At 40.2% G+C, this 20,368-nt stretch overlaps 1 protein-coding gene across 1 annotated transcript; it reads right to left on the bottom strand.

The window, feature by feature from the left end:
• Window positions 1-4,927: 4,927 nt before the first annotated feature.
• Window positions 4,928-19,376, bottom strand: LOC105081716 (retinitis pigmentosa 9 protein). The gene is made up of 6 exons (XM_074367265.1): window positions 15,192-19,376; window positions 11,348-11,378; window positions 10,090-10,219; window positions 8,124-8,215; window positions 6,308-6,369; window positions 4,928-5,563 (listed from the first exon to the last, which is right to left on the bottom strand). Exons 1-6 carry the CDS (start codon window positions 15,341-15,343, stop codon window positions 5,368-5,370), a joined length of 663 nt encoding a protein of 220 aa, XP_074223366.1. The 5' UTR covers window positions 15,344-19,376; the 3' UTR covers window positions 4,928-5,367.
• Window positions 19,377-20,368: the final 992 nt, after the last annotated feature.

The raw sequence follows: 20,368 nt of genomic DNA, 5'->3' as shown, positions 1-20,368 counted from the left end.
GTGTTATGCTGTACACCAGACATTGACACAACATTGTAAACTGACTATATTTCAGTTAAAAACAAAAACAAAACCAACAAATGAACAAAAAGATGGAGAAAACCTTACAACCATAACCTGGAGAACATGAACATGAAAGAGAGAAATTTGGGAGGAGAGCCAGCAAAAGAATTTAAGAAAGGCCAGTAGAGGGGCAACCAGTTAGGCTGATATCTGGGAAGTGAGGTTTAGTGATATGAACTGAAAAGTTTCCATGCCATTTAGCAGCAAGAGGTTCATTAGTGTCCTCAGTGAGGGTGGATGAATGGGCTTGATGGTAACAAAATCTGGATTTGCAGTGAGTGAAGGAGTAAGGAGGTGGAGAAGGCTGAGAGTTTACAGTCTTTTATAGAGAAACGTAGCTGTTAATGGAAGAAGGGAGAATGATGACTGGGGACAACAGAGTAGAGGGACGTGGGAGAACACTGCTTCTTTCATTACCTGAAGCATCACAACAGACACTGTTAGCTACCTGCCCAATTAAAATCTACTCTCCACTCTTTCTTAGTCACAGCATCCCAGTTTATCCCAAGTGGCAATATGCCCAGCTAAAAGACAAGAGCTCCCACACGTCGTGTCAGCTGTGGGTAAGCAAAGAGATATAATCTGAAGCTCCATGTGTCTTCGAGGACTAACACACTTGAATCTTAAGAAAAGGGCTGGAGTTTGAACTTGAGTCCATAGAAAAAATGGTAAAATCCAGGGAAAAGTGTTAACTTGGGAAGAGAAGGTGTTCTGCTTTTCTGCGTAGGTGGTAGGGGGAAGAGTGTTAAATGGTGAGATTGAGGGACTGGACCAGCAGCTCATCCACACCTGGTTGAAGCTTGAGTTCGGACCACCCTATGACTGGTGGGGACAGGGCTGACAGGAGTGGGGAGGGCCCGAAGGAGAGCTTTGGGGTGATTACATCTGGGGTGCAAAGAATGAAGCAAAGCAAGTAAGTGAAGAATTGGATGCATAAGAGCTCCAGGGAAGTTTAAATAAGTTCTAGTCTTAGGCCCCAAATCTTTAGATTCAAGAAATATTTAAGCCTATCCCATCTACTTAAAAGGTAGGGTATTGTTATATCTTAACTCTTGGCTGTTATCATGACTCTGATTCATGCTCAGTGATCTGGAAGGGATTTTTAAAAACAGGGTGACTTTACAATATAAGCAATTTTTTGGCTTTGGTAAGTTAGTCCTTGCTCCTAAAAGGGCAAGACAATGTTCTGGGTCACTGTGCTTAGAGACCCCCTCATGCATAAGAAATGTCAGCATTTTGTAAACTCCACAATGAATAAAAGCATTCCAGATATGAACCGTCTGTAGGCGCAGCACTCTCCCAACACCTCCCAGAAGCTCTCTGAACCCCATCTTGGGTTTTTATGGAGGCTCCATCACATGGGCGTGATTGGTTAAATCATTGGCCATTGGTGATTGATTCAACCTCCAGTCCCTCTTCTCCTCCGCTAAATCAGAGGGTGGGACTGAAAGTTTCAACTCCATTCAGTTTGTTTTTCCTGGAAATCAATGCGCCCCTCCCTGCCCCTGCATCTTTAGGTGCTTCCAAAAATCATCTTCCACAGTTGTTGTGGAAGGGAGTTTGTTATAAGTAACAAGACACATTTCACCTTTATGGCTCTGTCATGAACTGAGGACAAAGAGACCAAATATAACAAAAGATGCTCCACTGCTCTTACCACACATGACATTTCAAGGGTTTTGGGAGCTGTGGACCAGAAACTGTAGACAAAGACCAAATATATCTGAGAAATATATTTTGGTCATATGAATGATCAAATATATATTATAAATCGGAATATCAAAGAATGACAAATAGGAAACAACTGAATTGTGATAGAGGAATGGTTAAATAAATCATAGCACCTTCAAACCAAGGAATTTTGTGGCCATTTAAAGCTTGTGGTAAGCAGTAAGAGTGCCACAGTATAGTAAGTGAAATGAAGTCTTAGAATCATATTCATGGTATTCTTCCGTTATTTCAGCTGATAGAAAAACCCTGTGCCTACGTGGTTGGTAATGCATTTTTAAAAAGATTTCTTGGAAGGCTGTATCAAACCATCGTAAGTAGACTCTCCTTTCACTTTTTACTCTACAATGACCCCGAATGAGGAACTTTTTATAAGCATGTGCTAATTTTATAATTTTGAAACAATTTTTAAATGCTGGTGGCAACATAGCAGTCAAAGGGAAAAAGCGTTTGAAGATGTGAGATGGGACAATGAAAGGAAGATCCCTGAGGAAGCAGCAAGAGATGAGGACCATAGTGTAAGTAGTAGGAGTAGCCAACATTCATTTAGCAACTGAAATGTGCCCAAAGGTGTCCTAAATGCTTTACAATGTTACTTTATGATTCTATGAGGTAGTGTTATCAGTCAAGGAAATGGAGGCACAGAGAGTTCACACAACTTGCTCACAATGGTGCAGCTGGGATTCAAAACCAGGTGGTCTGGATCCAGAGCTAGTGCTCTTATTCACTGCCCTCTACTGCTGGCTGATGGTCAGGGATCAGAGCACAGGTGGAGGACTAGCCTGAGGGGCAGAGAGAAACCTCACTGAACCACTGTATTAGTTTTCTATTGCTGCATAACAAATTACCACAAACTTAATGGCTTAAAACAACTATTTAGTATCTCACATTTCTGCAGGCCATGAAGTCTGGGCAGGCTCAACTGGGTTCTCAGCTTAGCATCTCACAAGATCAAAATCAAGGTGTTAGCTGGGTTGGGCCCACATCTGGAGGCTGTAGTGAAGATCATGCCTCCAAGGTCATTGAGGCTGGCAATATTGAGTTCCCTTTGGCCCTAGGGCTGAGTTCCCCATTTCCTTGCTGGCTGTTGGTCAGGGGACTCTAATTAGTCTGCTGCATTCTTCTCCTCGTAGCCCTGACTTCTCCTCTATCTGAAAAGTTGGCAATGGCATGTGGAATCTCTCACAGGCTTAAAATCTGAGTTCCTACATTGTGACCAAAGAAAACCCTGGAATTTTAAAGGACTCTTATGATTTGGTTGGGAACACCAACATAATTTCCCTTTCTTCATGCTTGTAAAATAATCTAATCACCATATTTACCAGTTATGGAGAATAGGGGGAAAATCCTGGGGCCATTTTAGAATTCTGCCTCTCACAACTATGGTGACGGATGGTGGGATGTCTTGGTGAAGGAAGGTCTGAGGGCTTGTAGTGCTTTCCTGGATAGGATTTGAAAATACTCAACTTGAAGGACATTGTTCTAGGATGAAGGTTTGAATAGGTGACTGGCAAACTTTGCTAGTCAGCTTTATGGTATAAGTTGATTTTGGAGATGAATTTGGGGGGGTACTAATCTACATGGCTGTGTCATTTTTCTCTAGCAGTCGGGTTTATGTGCAGAGGGGGTTTGTGGTTCTTCTGAGAAAGCTAGGCCAAAGGGACCCCAGGTCAAGGAGATGACAGGCTTAAGTGATGGACTCTGGAATCTAAGCCAGAAATAGAAGACAGAGAAAACCAGAGGGAGTAGGGACAGTTACCTTGCAAAAGCTGCAGGGGATGGCCAGATTCCAGTTAGAGCAGCAAGTGGAGGAATGCTCCAGTAAGAGGTTAAAGATACAAAGCAGTGGTTCTCCAAGTGTGGTCCCCAGACCAACAGCGTTAGCATCAATTGGGGACTTGTTAGAAAGGAAAATTCCTAGGTCCACCCCAGGCCTACTGAGTCAGAAACTCTGGAAGTCTGAGAGTACAGGAACCTGTAGCACTCTATTTGATTTTGTTGTCCCAAAGGTTTGAGAATCATTGATGCAGATTCTTTCCTATTGTTTAAGAACATTTCATCATGAATGGGGCAGTAAGAAATTTCCAGGAGACAAGAGGCCAGGACTGGGTAGGAAACATCATGAGACATAAAAGAACAAATGGTCCAGGTTGTGCATTCTGAGCTAGGCTGCTAAGGATAAGTTTAAAGCATGCCTAAATTAATTAACCTCAGGGTTTTCAGGAATAATATGCCCTGATGATTCTAATCTGGACCATTTCTTACTGAGATACTATTCCAAGGCCAAGACCAGGAGCATTTATTGATAAGGATCAGAGATGGGTCCATTCTGGGCATGGATTGGCCATTCTTTAAAGAAGGGGGAAGCCAACCCCCAGGGAAAGAGGCTGGAAATGGGAGTAGAAAGTTCCTGGGACCCTGAAAACAGCAACAGACCCTACTGAATAGGAAGGGACACTTACCTGTGAGCAAGATCTAGCTCCATTTGGCTCAGCAAACCATAGGACTTACTCTCCCTTAGCTGCAGGCACCACTCTGATGGGCTGAGATGCTTCTCCTGAGGCACAAAGCTAGAAGAGCACAGGTGGGCCGTGCTTAACCAACAGGATGAGGAAGGAAGTGACGGAGACATTTTGGGATGTGGTAGCTGACTCGAAATAGTAATTCCCCTACATTCTTACAATTTTTCTGAGACAGTTACTCTAGGAAAATCTTGGGACTCAGGCAGTAAGATCCAAGTAAGTTAAATTCAATGTAGCCACCCAAGATTTTTCACTATTGTTATAGGAACCCTGCCCCACCTTCAATTAATCTCAGGTGATTATGAACACACTGTACCTTTGGTGCAGCAAAGCAGAATGTACTTGATATTAAAATCAGTTTTATACTGTTAAGTTAAAAAGTAATGTGTAGATGAATATGTAGCATTTGTATTAAAAAAAAGCGCCCTATGCTTGTGATGTATACAATACTCCTGGAAACTTCACAAGAAACTGGTTAAATTGGTAACCACTGGGAAAGGGAATTGGGTAGCTGAGGGAAAAAGGAAGTAGGAAGAGTTTTCATAATTAAATCTTATATACCTTTTAAGTTTGGAGCACATGTATGCATTATTAAGAAATCAAAGATAAATACATTTAAAAAATAAATAATGAGCTTTTATTATCCTCAACAACAGAGGAAAGTCAAGCCTGAAGTCTATGGGCAGTAAGTAGCCCCACCAAGGAGGGTGAAAGCTGTGGCAGCACCTGGAGGAGCTTCCTCAGAGATTCCCTTAGTCTGGACACCCTGCCGGAGGCATTTCTAAGGGATCACAAACCACAGTGATCAGCAGGGACAAAAGCTTTCCGGCCTGAAATCAGCAGCTGCCCAGAGCTAGCACCTGGCAAGATACAACCCACTCTCCTCTGGGTCACACCTTTACTGGAAGGTAGGTGAGAATTCGCACCTGTGACACCAAATCTCCTCCTGTCTTGGTGACTCTCTCTCCTATTCCTCTCCGATCCCACATTCCTCTGATCTTTGGCCACAGTGTTAGTTTTTTGAGAAGAGAATGCTGAACAAGTCAAGTTCTTGTCATTCCGAGTCTGAACTCTCATTTGACTTGGAAGACTTATGCTTTCGTTTTTTCTTCTTTTTCTTTTCTTTCTTCTTTTTCTTATGTTTTTCTTTCTTCTTTTTCTTGTGTTTCTCTTTACATTCTGAGGAACTGGAGCTGCTCTCATCTTCATCTGAGGTTGAATCCTCTAGTAACTGTCTTAACTGTTGTATCCTAAACACATAAGAACGAAAAAAAATAAACATGTAAGATGGCCAAAGAACCATATTCAACTTAAAAATTTTTTTAAAAGATATAAATATAAAAGCAGTAGTGAGGGTGAAAAATGTCACAAATAATCACCTTTTTGAAGACAATATTTATTTTTATTTTTGCATGTTTTCCCATTCTTGTCTTATTTTACATGATTGTAACCAGTGTACAAGCCACTTTGTATTCTTCTCGTTGTCCTAAATATTTCTGCATGTTTCCATATTCCTCGTTATTATAACTTCTAACAGATGCACACTTTCCTAAATCATTCCCCACTGCTCAAGTTCAAACTAGGTAATCTACCTCCTCAACAACTATAATTCAATGTCACCAATTTGGAAAAAAAAAACAAAACCAAAATGACTTTTTTTTTCCCACCTTATCTTTAAGCTAGTCTAGGAATTTTTAACAAAAGCTTAGCTCTTTAAAGTCACTAGATAAGGTAAATTATAGTTGCCAACTTCAACTATCAGTGCCATGAGTGGGCTGCGCCAAGCCCACTGTTTTAAGCTAATCCAAGTAGAACAGGCTGGCCTGCTCATTCTCCACGTACTGGCCTATTCAGAGATTACTCCTATTCTCTAAATATTTCACAATTAAAGCACCATATTTACTAAACCACTCCTCTAATACCGGAACGGTTGTTTCTAACTTTATATAACTTCATACTTTAAGAGGATATCGTTATCATCAGGACAACCTCACCTTATATCCTTCTCATGTCTTTTATTCTCTCGTATGATGTCATACATGGGATCTTCATGTGCCTTGAGGGTTAGAGAAGATTAAAATTAGGCCACGCTTCACAGATTATTAAATGAAAATTAAATCCCTCTTTCACTGAAACTAGGTTTTTTTTTTTCCCTGTTTGGTGTAATTTTATATTAAACATGTCCTAATCTTTTCTAAAGGTTCAAACTCATGGAGGCTATGAAAAAGATTTTCCAATATACAAATACAGGATATAATTTACATAGCCTTTATAAGGAAATAAACCATGGCAAATCATTAAATACTACTCAAGGTTAGAAATATTGAGGTAATTCTATTTGTTCCAGGTGGAAATAATGATAAAGAGGTATTATTAAGCAAAACAAGTGAGTTGGAAATGATACATAAGAATGATTCACTTATGGGTGCACAAAAACATACTGTTTATGACCAAAGAGAAGTCTGGAAGTATACTCATTAAGCTACTTACTACAAATTCCCTCTGGGAATAGAGGCAAAATTGGACTTGAAAAATCAATTGCGAAAAACCTTACTGTTTCCATTTTGTTAAAATAAGGCAAATGTATCTTGTAATATTTGTATGATTTAAAATTACTTAAATTACTTAAAAATATGAATGCATGTAGAATGAACTTTATAGTATGTGAATTATCTTTAAAATACATTTATTATAAAAATTTTACACATCAAAGAAAACATAGTTAAAAATGTGTATTATCTTACCACTCAGAGATATCCACTGGAAATATTTTAGTGTGGTTCTCCCAGTAATTATTCATAATTCACAAAAAATTATAGTCATATATATAACTCTTTTTCATATACGTTTTCATGAATATCTTCCCGTGGCATTACATATTTTTTTAAAACATAATTCTTAAAAGCTATATGTTTTATATGTTGTCGTAATTTATGTTGTATATTGGACACTGAAGTTGTTTCCTTTTTCTTCAGTTTCTATTTTTCAATCATATAAATAATTCTGAAAGTTATCCTTATATATTCATAAAAATTTGTGTGTACTTATGTTGTTAGATCAATTCTTAGAATTCAGATTTCTAAATTAAAAAAATATGAGTATGTTTAAGTTTTTAAGATTTATCATCAAATTATCTGTTATAGGCACTCTAAAAGTTGACATTCTAGGTAGCAGTGATTTGTCCAGGACATTTTCCGTAAATTAGTAAAATGAAAATCTAATACTGTAAATGTCTTAAAATCCTTGGAAAATGTTCATAAACCCCATATTTGATATATGCTGATAATCCCAATATATCTAGTCATAGCATAGTTAAACTGACTAAAACAGTTACTGAATGATGAAGACACACCCCTGGGATGTGTCTTTGTTAAAATCAAGTGACGAAATGGTAGACTGATTTTTTTTTTCATCTAAAGAGGGCATATCATTTGTACACACACTTCTAGTCTATGACAGAAAAATATATAATCTTTAGACAAGGACTGGCAAAATAGAACCCTGATTTTTTCTTTATGAAATATGATTCTTTTACATAAGTAGCAAAAGTGACTGAATAAAGATGTCTACCAGAAAAAAGCAGTGCTCTGAAAACATAAGTAAATAACAATTTAATAAGCATTTTTTTGTTAATCAACTAATTTGTCACACAAATTCTACTTAATAGAGATGTAGTTAATAGCAGATACTTTGGCCTAAAGGATTTTGGGAATGTTTTTCATGTGAACCTCCAGTTCACTGTGACTGCCTGATTCACTGACATTCATCATCTCCAGCAAATTTAAGTTGACACTCTGGGGTTTTACTTACTACTCGAAACTGTTCCAACTTTTGGTTGCCTTTGATAAAGAAAGGGCATTCTTTGTCACCTGTTCGGTGACCATATCGTTTACAACGCCAACCTAAAACAAAGAAAAAGACATATATTTCTGTAAGATAATGTATTTTTACTTAAGATAAACTATCCGTAGATCATATTATATATATCCTTCAGTTCGACTCCAATTTTAAAAGTAAATGTAATTAATGGATGAACCATGAAAAGAGAGGGAAACTAATTACTTTCTCAATTATCCTTTAATTGTAGAATTTTAGAAATGAACCAAGTACTTACTAAATAATCCTACTCAAAAAGCAAAGTGTGATTTTTTTTTTTACCGCATGTTACAGGTTGAATTGTGTCATTCCCTCTGCCTCCTCATTGGAATGAATGTCCAAACCCCTGGTACCTAAGAATGTGACCTCACTGGGAGATAGGGTCTTTAGAGAGGCCTGGAATAAATCCTTTCCTCAAAGCCCTCAGAAGGAGCCAACCCTGCTGACACCTTGATTTTGGATTTTTAGCCTCTGGAATTGTAACTCAGCTCCATGTAAAACTGGTTCTGGTCCAGACCAAACTCTTAATTTCCAAGTCAATGAAAGTGAATGGCAAGTGAAGCAAAACTAACTACCCCAGCACACAGAGGAGTGGTTTTAAACTTAATTTTAAGCCCTGTTTCTTTAATTAAATGCCTCATGTTGGATGTCAGAGAGATGATACACGAAAAATGAATGTGGGGTGAGAGGAGGGCTGTGTCCCAGGTCTTGGTTGAGCCCCTGGAACGTGCTCTGCCAAGTGTGTATGTGGGTTCTTGGCTTCCTGCAGGAAAGAATTCAAGAGTGAGCCACAGCTGAGTAAAGGTAGATTTATTAAGAGAGATACATACTCCATAGAGTGCAGGCTATTTCAGAAGGTGAGACAAAGGCTACGAGATGTGGGGGTTGGGTGCTAAATAGATACACACTCCCTAGACAGAGTGAGGGGGCCGTCTCAGAAGATGAAGAAGTGAGAGTGATCTTTAAACTTAATTTTAGAAAAAGGAAATATAATCAGTGTAACTCTGAGAATAATAAACACAAAGCATTTATTTACCTAAATTATGATACAACTTATTGGGAAAATGGGAAACATGGAGGGTATGTGTATGGAATGAGATAGAGGCAGGAAAAAAAGAGTTGAACTCATGTCTTCCATAGTAAGAAGTCAACAGATAATGAAGAGATCTGAAAAATCAAGGGGCAGGAATGTAATCATATTTATCTAGATACATAAGGATAAACTTCAAAATAACCTTCTTTAAAAAGATTGAGGTGGTTGCCTTTAGGGTGAGAGGAATGAAGAAAAGGGGCTGGGAACTGCTATTTTAACTATGTGCATGAAGAATCTTTTTTTTTCTCTTACATGAATAATCTTTATACAAATAAATGTCTTTAAAGGCAGCAGAACGCTTTCTTCAAATGCCATCTTAGGCTGGATGCAGGTGTCACTGCTCTGGTGCGGTGGAGAGTGTGCACACAGAGCTCTACCTGTTCCAGACCCACCCTCTGTGACCCGTGGCTCCTCTCAGGTTACCTGGATAAAACCTCAACACCACTGAGGCAAGACCCAAAGGGATCTCACCCCAATGCATCTCTTTTCCCCCATGACATTTCTACATGGAGTATCCTTTCTGTTACAGGAATATCACTGTGTATACTCTGCAGGCAGCTATGGACCTGGAAGACCATGGCCAGTGGAGCCAGAAGTCCTGGATTCAAAGCACTGCTCTGCCCCTTACCTCAGACTACTTACTAACATATGCAAGGGGGCTTCGCATCTATAGAATAGAGATCATGCCCTGACTTTCACAGCACTGTGGTGAGAATGAATTAATTAAAAGAAATGAACATGTTTTGTAAACTGTGGACCATGACTTGCATGTATTGAGGATGTTACTTGAAACCCTTTCATACTCACACTGCATGACTTTGACTTCTTTCCCCAGTGGCATCCAAAGTCCTTTGGTTGGTGCATGGGCCAGAAATTCCCTGGCATGTTCATTGCCTGGGACATCTGGTATACAGTCTTCTGGCTTAGTCTCATCTTCCTGAAAAAGGAAACAACGTGTAAGCTCTACGGCAAGAAACACCACTGGAATTCTCTCCCACCTGTTTGAGAATAAGCATTGTCTAGCTTTCTTATGGGCTCCAGATCCCAATGTCATCAAGTTACCCTCTGAAGAGCTAAAAAGACAAATTATAACTGACAGAAAAAACGAAAATAAGTATGCTAGAAGAACTATAACCCCAAAACAAAGTAGCTGTTCTTGTATAAAAATTACAGTGTTTACACAGGATTGATCTGTAAACTCCAAATACTAATTCTAGATCACAAAAATTAGATTCTAAGATCACAAAAAGCTTTCTATTCACTTAAAATCTTTGTGGGATGATGCAGAGTATAGAATTAAAGTAAGGTTTCCTAGAATAATAAAAATAACATGTAGATTAAAACAGATTATTAGGCCTTTAAGGCCACTTCCATTTTATATAATCTCATACATGTCATATTTGTGAAATGTGTTTTCACCACCAAGTAACTGCACTATACAATTAAGGTGCTGTTTTTTTTTTTAACCTTATGATTTTTTTCAAGTTTCCATGAATATTAAATTTATAATGGAAGAATGTTTCTAAAAATCTTTTTTTTTTTCCCAATTGAAAGTTACTAAACAGGACAGGTTGTTTTGGCTGTCAGTCCTCTAAGTCTCGCTCCCGCAGAAAGACACTGACACTGTGGCCAGGGTGCTGGAGGAGGGACTCGGGCACCAGGGGAGGCTGCACTGGATGAGCTTCAAGTCCCCTCAGAGTCCACTGTTCTCTGAGCTGATGACATTCAAGAAACCAGCACCAGGAGAGTCAGAGAAGGAACATGGGGAGCAGAGCTTTGAGAAGATGCAGTCACAAGCGAATGTAGGGGAGCGATCGCTGAGAAACACACGTGGGCCTGCAGTGGTTTCTTATTTATTTAATCAGACACAAGGCTGATTAAATTTCTGCAAAGGCACAGACTGTGACAAAGTGTATGAATGGACTGGCATCTGCAGGGAAGAAGCAGGACTATCATAAACAGAGGTTCAAACCTTATGCAGCTTTTTTTTACTAACAAGTGACTGAGTCTGAGTACTGAGTGAAACGTCTCAGAGAAAAACCAAAAGTACAAACTTCACACTGACCTTGATAAGCCCAGGAGGAGGTTTTTCATAACTAGAAAGGAAAAAAACACCTGTCATCAACCATGTTCATATGAACATAACACATTTCAATCAGCAAAAAGCAACTGCAGAACAAAATAAAAAGGCTTTTTTTTAAGTAAAAGGTTAAAAACTACATTATAACTGAAACAGTTAATAAAATATGCCCAGCAGTCAGAGATCCTACATAAATAACTAAGGAGGATGGGGGCAGTGCAGGGAGGAAGGAGCAAAGCCAGAGGGAAGGGCCTGTTGTAGGGGAAGGAGGTGGGGGTGACCTGTCCCAGAGTCTCCCTCTCCCATCTCCCTGCCCTCCAGCTCCTGATTTAAGATCATCCCTGCTGGGCCATTCTGCCTGCTCAGGCTGCTGTCTGCAACTCAGCTCTCTGATAGCCCTCTATTCCCCTACTGACCTCGCCTGACTCAGGGTGCAGGACACCTGCTTGGTGCCTGCATGACAGGCGGTACTCAGTAAAGAACTACTGCTAAAGAATCAGATAACTGATTGTGTGTAAATGTACTTTCCCTCCCACCAACAGAGCCCAGGGTCCTGAGGATACAAATCATGCCTGGGCTCCCAACTCATGTCCACTTTTCATCATTCTGCTGGAACTTCCGGAAGAGGCTTCCGGATGCCAAATTGGAAAATCAGCACCAAATGCTCATGTTCATTTAAATTTGTTTATTTTAAACTAAAAAAAACCAAAAGAGATGTAATTGACATATAACACTGTATTACTTTCAGGTTAATTATGTTCAGTTTTATGTACTGGCAAATTTCAGAGTGTGCAATACACAGTGTGTCTGGTTTTTAAATGTGAGTGTCTAATGGATAAAACTCCCTTCTTCAAAAAAAGTAGTGGAAAAGGCAGGACAACTGAACATCTCAGATCTTGACAACTGAACATCTCAGGTCTTTTCAATACTTCTATAGCAAAATTTTACTGAGAGGGCATCTGGGCGCTATGGCTGGTTTAGAAACTTGGAAATGGGGGAGTTCCAAAATTGATGAACACAGAAGGCAAATTCAGAGATGATAAATTTTCTGAATATTGTACAGTGAAAATGTCTTACTTTTTTAGCATCAGGAAAACATTAATAAATGTTAAAATGGTCAATCATTTCTCTAGTAGTCAAATAGATACTGATTATCCCCAAACTAGTCCAAAATAGTTTAAATGAAAAAAAAAAAGGTAGTAGTGTAAAGGACAGTGTGTTCAGCATGGTTCTATTTGTGTGTATGGGAAAAAGGATATTATATAGATATACATTTACAGACATACAGACATGCGTTTATAGGAATAGACTTACCTCTGGAAGCTGAGGAAGGGAGCTTTATTTTTCACTTACATGTATTTACATGCAAATACATTGCTTCGAACAGTTTTTTTTCTTTTTCCCATGTATTTTTTTTTTAATTGAAGTATAGTTGATTTACAATGTTGTGTTAAGGTCAGGTATAAGAAAATAACTAGAGGAGTGTAAGGGGAACTAAACAGGGCATACCACGTGTCAAAAGGATTTGAATTCAATTTGGAAAAAAACCACTATGGGGCTTTGCATTTAACTGATCAACTTATGCCTGGCTGATCAACTTATCTGTCTTCCTTTCCCAGACTCTCTTAAAATGACAGTAAAAGAAATAAAAAAGGTTAGAAGCCACAGAGAAATCCTGAGGAGAAACTAGCAGAGAACAATTTCAAAACAAGGCTGGGAAGACAATGGAAGGTGGGAGAAGGTAACTGACATCTGTAGGTGGAGGAAGTCACCACCTTTGGAATACAGGGGTTGGGAGTATGAACACTAAGTGTTGAAACCACTAATATGCTCCTTCCCTACATCCAAGAGACCTGGTCTGTCTTCACCCTTGAAAAAGATTGCAGGTTTAGTCCCCTGTGAAAGTTAACTGGAGAGGTCCCAGATGCATGGGAATACTTCGTGTTATAGTAAGTGAAGGATGGAGACAAGAAGGGAAGGGAAAGAGAACTAAATCCTTGCTTACTATAACACAAAGTTAATAGGTAATGTCTATTATTCAATTGAAAAAAAGCATAATAAGCATAAAATTTAGAAATAGTTAAATTCCAGAAGGAAAATTAAGTAGTCTTGTTTGGAGGGAAAGATGTAGGGAGTGTGTGGAGTCACTGAACAGTAGAGATGCGAACTACTGTTTTTTGAAATTAGACTTTTCATACTATTTGATGTTTAAACTACATGGAAGTATTATTCTGGAAATATAAACTTTCATTTAAAAGCAAACAGGCCTCTGAACTGGCCAACTAAATATGTCAACAGCCCAGAACTTTTAAAATCTCTGAATTGAAAAATCTCACTGATCTGAGAATTAAACACCAGGGTTTCTATTTAGTTTTGCTAGTTTTCAGCTCTGTGTATCATTGATCAGGTTAATTAACTGCTGAATCTGCATTTCCTCATGTGCACAAGGAGGTTATAATCTCTCTGATGTCTGTGACTGCTCTGTGAGCTACAGAATAGATGTTTAGTATTAACCATCTGGCATCCTACAGTTAAAGATACTGAAGGCTGGGTGGGGCTGAGCCTTGCCTGAGCTTATCCTAGGGAAACATTTTTGAACATCAGCCTTGCACAGGCAACAAAAAGCACCCCAGAGTGCCTTGAAGAGGCCAGGACTGTGAATGCCAGCGATGCAGCACCTGTATGGGCAACCTCTGCCCCCTGAGGTTAAGCTCAAGGGCTGCACTGAAAAGAGCAGGCCGGGCTGCACGGAAGCATGCATTTTGTACCAAAGCTCCCAGAGGTTAATGATGAAGGATTAACCATCTGAAGACCTTTCCTTACATGATCTTCTCAGCATAGATATTGAGAAATGCCTGAAACTGAAGTAATTCAAGTAACTCAGTGACCACCAAACTCAAAAAAGTTAGACTTCTAAAGCTAATGACAGATCGCTTCTCGGCCTTTTGGCTAAGATCAAGTGTAAAGCTAACGACAGAATTACAGAAGAGAACCGAAAGCGTCATCAATCCAATCTTTCACCTGATGTTTAAATCTCCTTTACAACCCACTCTTCTCTCAATGGTTACCAGGACTCTCCTCCAACCCTGGGCAGCTGGGGAAGCACAGTGCCTCCTAGGTCAGGCACTCTGACCAGAAAGAATGTATGACTCTGGTCCTAATTCTTGTTGACTTGGCCTCTTTGTAGCTTCCACCCTTAATCCTGGTTAAAAAAAAAATCCTGAGGACTAGAGAGAACAGCTCTGACAGCCTCCCCACGAATATTTAGGGACCAGGCCCTCACCCCACTGTTTATTCTACCTTCCCCACCACACTGCCGTTACAGGACTTTCTCTCCCTTATTAACAGCAGATGCAAAGGACGGGAGTTTTATCCAGCTCATAGCGGGCTCCTTGAACTGACAAACTGGAAAAGACCAGAGCGCTCAGCCGCACTTCTCAGTACTCAGTCCCCAAAACCTGACCGAGCGCCTAAAAGTGCCCCAGCCGAACCCCGCCGCCGCCGCACGAGGCATAAAACCGTCGCTTCCTGCTGGGGAGGCGCCCGCCACCGCCGCCGCCCCGACGAGCCTCGGGGGTGGAGCCTCCCCCCTCCCCGCCCTCGGCGCCGAGGGGCGAGACTCCCCACGCGCAGGGGCGGCGGGAAGCCTAGTGTCCCGCCGCCCGGGGTCATAACCCGCACCTGGCTCGCTGGGGCCCGACGGGCCGACCTGCCCCATTGGCGGGTGTCCAAGGACCCCGCCTAAAGCGCCAAGACACGCCGCGCGACGCCGGTCCCCAGCCCGATTCCTCGCAGAAGTCGGAGGCGGGCGTGACGGGCGGAGACTCACAAGGACTCTAGGTGCTTGAGCTCCTGCAGCTGCTGCGCGTCGTGCCGCCGCCGCTTCTGCTCTCGGCGCCGCTGCAGCTCCTGCTCTGGCGGCTCCCGCGGCCGCCGTGCTCCCCGGGCCCCCGGGTCGTCGCGCCCCGGCCGGGACGACATCGCGGCGCCGGGCGGCTGCGGCAGCACCGCGAAGCTGGCGAAGACGTTACTTCCTCCGCGTCGCGCACGCGGATACCCGCAGCGCCCCCTCCTGCCGCCTCTTCGCGGCCCTCCGGGCGGGGTCGGTGTCCAGGCTACGGCCGCCTGCCACCCATCACCCTGACAGGCCGGCGGGGCCCGACGTTCGTCCTCGGAGTCTCAGGCCCTGCAGTTAGGCCGACAGGTGCCGGAGGTAGGAGCGTGCCCTCTGGCGGCGGCCGGGAGCTGAGGCCGCTGTGGAGGGAGCCCAAGCCCTTTCTGCCTGTGGCTGGGCCTCCTCTCGCGATCTCCACTCCTGAAGTCCAGGAAACCTGTGCAAGACACATTCGTATTCCCCTAGTGGCTAGGCACACAGGAATTGCTCCTTACATGTTAGTAGTTCTCCTACTGTTTTGGAAGAAGGCAAGACTCTCCATAGAAATTCTCCAGTTTTCCAGAGCATGTGATCCATGCGATGTATACAGTGTAGTATACTGTATTCAGATAAGGTTTGGGTGCTGGCAATGAAAAGCTAATAAACACTGTGCACTTCTTATGTGGTCGTTAAGCTAAGCCCTTAACAGGAGCTGATTTAATTTTTAAAATCACTGTTAAGTGCTATTACTAGCCATATGTATTACCCTTACTTTACATATAAGAGAAGGCCCAGAGAGTTAAGTGACATGTCCCAGGAAACAGAACTAGGTCAATGAAAAAGTGTTAGGTGCTTAGCTAGGTTGTGCTTTGAAACTGTGTCTGATATATAATTTTTTCAGCTTTGAAATAATGAAAGAAAAATTTTTAGCATTGAAATAATGGAATAAACTGAAATAATGGAAAAGAATCGAAGAAATAAAGGAAGTAAAAGTAACAGCGTAAGGGAAATACTTGCCTCAAATATTCAAATGATTAATACCCAACAGAAATGAAAAGCTCATTCAAATTTATTCAAGAAAACACAAACAGAGGCTATGCAAGGATATATGAAATTATACTGACATATGTTCTGGAACTGGAAAACGACCTTTTGGGGAGGGTGTATAGCTTAAGTGATAAGGCGTGTGCTTAGCATGCACGAGGTCCTGGGTTCAATCCCCAGTATCTCTACTTAAGTAAATAAGTAAGTAAATAAATAAATAAATCTAATTAGCTCCCCAAAACTTTTAAAACTGCTTTAAAAAAATAAAGAAAAAATGACCTTTTCCTCTAAAAATGAAGCCAGTAAGAACTGCTGCACGTTATGTATAATCTAGCCATTCATGGAAATTACCTGGGCCAATAAATGGCCTGTACAATGCCTTATAAGACATCCAAATCCAGTCAAGAAGGATATAGTCTCTGGAAGGTGTGATTTACAAATAAAGAAAATGTAATGTGATCGTGTTACAGATAGAAGTTGGTCTACAGAATCTAGAAGAGAGCCAAGGAAAAGCAATAAGGCAGTGTTTTCCATCGTTGTCCTGTAGAAATCCAAGCTCTGTAATAGAAGAAAGGGGTAAGATCAATCAGACTTGGCCCCATCTCAATGGAAATAAGCTTTAAGACTAGCCAAGTCCCAGTTTCTGATTCTATTCTCAACCAGTGACATTCTTAGTGAGATTCCATATTTTTCCATGTCGGTTTACCAATGGTAAGTGTTAAAATTAAAGAGAAAGGAAATAAGAGATGTGAGGAAAGTTCTCTAGCTACCCAGGAGCTGCAGGGGGCACCATTGTTCTGGGTCTGCCCCTTAGCTATATAGCCCCAAAGCCTGACACTTCTTTGAGGTCTCAGGACAATTGCTCCTTCAAAACAAACCACTCCAAACCTACTGGAAAGAAATAATGAGCACTTTTCTCTCGGCAGTTTCTGTGTATCAGGAACTCCCAAGGGCCTTGATTTAGCAGTTCTGACTGGAGCGCTTTCATTTGATGTCAGTCAGAGGTGTCTGGTTCTTCTGGGCAGTGCAGCAAGGTTTACCTGTGTCCATTCCTCATATCATAGGATCCTGGTGGTGGCAGCCCAGTCTGGCTGCATGTTTCTTCTGGCCACTCTGCCTTGGCCACGGTGTTCCCGGTTGTGAAGGTCCAAGTCTGGTTTTCTGGGTCTCTCAGAGGCACAGTGAACTACCTGATTCCCTTAAAATTAGCTACTTTATATCTAAAACAGCTAGAGTGGATTCTGTTGTTTGTGATTAAGAATTCTGTCACAAACAATGTCTGATTTCTGGTTTCCTTTTTAACACTTTGAGTAACCTCCTAGAGTTATCATAAGTGGAGAGGTGAGGATACTGGGTGCTTTAACAGCTCAGCTCTGGACAGTGGAGTCCCTGGTCTCAGCTGTGTGATAGCTCTAGCTACTGGCGTGATTCCACATGCTTGAGGTGGGTCCTTCTGGATCCTTATTGTATGCAGCCTCCTGAGCAAGAACCCACCCACTAAGAGTGGGTGGCATCAGGCATGCAAGCTTGGCCAGAAACAAAGCCTCCCCAGGAAGGGAGGAACAATTCTGGCCTAATTTGGTTGGTGTGAGCCACTTAGATGTATCTAAAATGCATCATTAAGTCGTCTGGGGAGAGGCAGAAGCTGCAAGGTTTAGAGGTGGATAAAAGAGCCAGTAAAAACTCAAACATTCAGTCATTCATCCATCTAGTCATTTATTTATTCATTCATCAAACACTAAATGAAATCTGCTATGTGAATGACATTCTAAGTGCAGGGAACAAGCAGGTCTTTGCCTTCACGAAGCTTATGTAGGAAAAATGTTGAACCAATAATTACTCACATATTAAAATTTCAATTATGATTAGCTCTGTGAAGGCCAGTGTGTAGCTGGAGCCTGGGGAGCAAGGGACAGTCGTGAGATGAAGCTGGAGAGGCAAACCAGACGAGGTTATCTAGAATTTTGCAGACCCTATGTAGAACCTGAATCTCAATGCCAAGTGTGGTAGGAAGGTAATGAAGAAAATAAAGTTGGGAAGAGTCATTATCAAATTTGAATTTTAAACACATGTCTCTTGATACCATATTCTATAGCTCTTGCTGTGCCAAATCTGCCTATATGAATGACATTCATTCATTGCACAAATATTTATTTGGAATGATAAGCTTTACAGTCATGTTTTTCAGACTGGGTCAAGGGTTAAAGGATTGTGAAATCAACTTAGGAAATTGCCAGCAATATTTTAAACAATGAAATAAAACAGAAAAGAATAGAAAGTAGAAATATCAGAGGGCATCACACATAAATAGGCTAAGGTATTACTTCTTTCCAAACTTATTTTGTCCAATTAATTAAGGCAAAAAATGACTAAGATCAGTGCTGTTAATACTAAATGTTCTAACATGCTTAGCATAGTGCATGGCACATATTATAGATATTGAATATGTGGATCAATAAATAAATAGCCTTGATGATCGGTATAGTCCTTTATGTGTCTAATAGGTATGAGTTAAAAAAAAATAAAATGGGTTGGATGGGCAGTTGTGGTCTGGACTGGCTTAACTGATCTCTGCAGTTAGCTGGGGACTCTGCTGGGGTTGGTTGATCTAGGATGGCTTCACTCATGTGTCTGGTGGGACAGTGGGGATGGGAATGACCAGCCAAATGGCTATCTCAAGCTTTCAGAAGCTTCCTCTGTCACAAGGAGGTTTTTATTTATTATTTATTTTTAATTAAGCAGTTACATTTCTTAGAAGGTTTAAATAAAAATTAGTAATTCAACACAACATTGTAAGCTGACTATAACTCAGTTAAAAAAAAAGATACGGAAGCAACCTAAGTGTCCATCAACAAATGAATGGATAAAGAAGATACACACACACAAACACACACACAATGGAATACTACTCAACCATAAAAAGGAATGAAAATTTTGCCATTTGCAAGAACATGAGTGGACTTGGAGGGCATTTTGCTAAATGAAATAAGTCAGACAGAGAAAGACAAATACTGTATGATACTGGAATCCAAAAAAATCTTTCTTACTTTTCAAGCTGTGAAATATTTCAAATGGTACCATGGACTCATCACTTGATTTTTATCAAGTTTAAACTTATGCTATATTTGTTCCTCATATTTTAAAATAAAGTTAAATTTTAGGTGTAAAAAATTAGTAATTCAAGGTAATTTTCATATAATTATTTGCAGACAGTATTTTATTCTATCACTCAATTATTTTAAAAACTTTAATTCCAATTACAAAGGTAATACATGGCCATTGAATAAATATTGAAAACATTGAAAAAGCAAAGGAAAAATTAAATGACTACTAGGCCCATTAATAAATAGCTACTGTTAATATTTTTGCAAAAATTCCTTCCAATATTTTTCCATATTTTTTCTTTATAAACATGATACCAAATGGTATTTTTAAAGACTTTTTTTTTCACCTATGATCATTTTTTTTCAAGTCAAAACGCTTCAATAATTTGAATTTTAATGGTGGAATAGCATTTTATCATAATTTTCCTAAGCTCTTATTATTGGCAATCTAAGTAACTGACATTAAAATTTTTTTTACAACCAATGCTGTGATGGTTTAATAATATCAAAGTATTAAAAATTAGTACTATTGATGATTTTTATGAACTTGTTTTGTCTTTAAGAAATGTAATAATTTAGAACTTCATTTTTCTAGTGGGAATGTGAATTGGTGTTGAAAAACAGAAAATCTAAAGCCTAAGCTAAAATCCAGTGAAAAAAACAAAACAAAATTTCGAGGTTGGTGACTGACAAGAGTATTATACCTACGGTGAATCTGTAAGCAAAGATGAAATAAATGTTTTGAAAATGTCATTATTATTTTGTTTAATTGTAAAGTTGAACATTTGTATACTATACACCAGAAAATCCATTCCAAGGTATATGCTAAAGAGAATAATTAACACACGTAATCAGGAGACACGTACAAGTAACTTCTAAGCAGCATTTTTCCTACAAGAAAAAAATAAACACCTGGAAACTCCAAATGCCTCACCATCTTGATGATCTTGGTCTTCTGGCCCGTTTTGCTCTGCAAGGTGAAAA

This window comes from Camelus bactrianus, chromosome 7 (genome assembly GCF_048773025.1).
Source record: "Camelus bactrianus isolate YW-2024 breed Bactrian camel chromosome 7, ASM4877302v1, whole genome shotgun sequence".
Lineage (NCBI taxonomy): Eukaryota > Metazoa > Chordata > Mammalia > Artiodactyla > Camelidae > Camelus > Camelus bactrianus.
The sequence above is the reverse complement of the archived record's forward strand: the minus strand, read 5'-3'. Positions and strand labels throughout refer to the sequence as shown.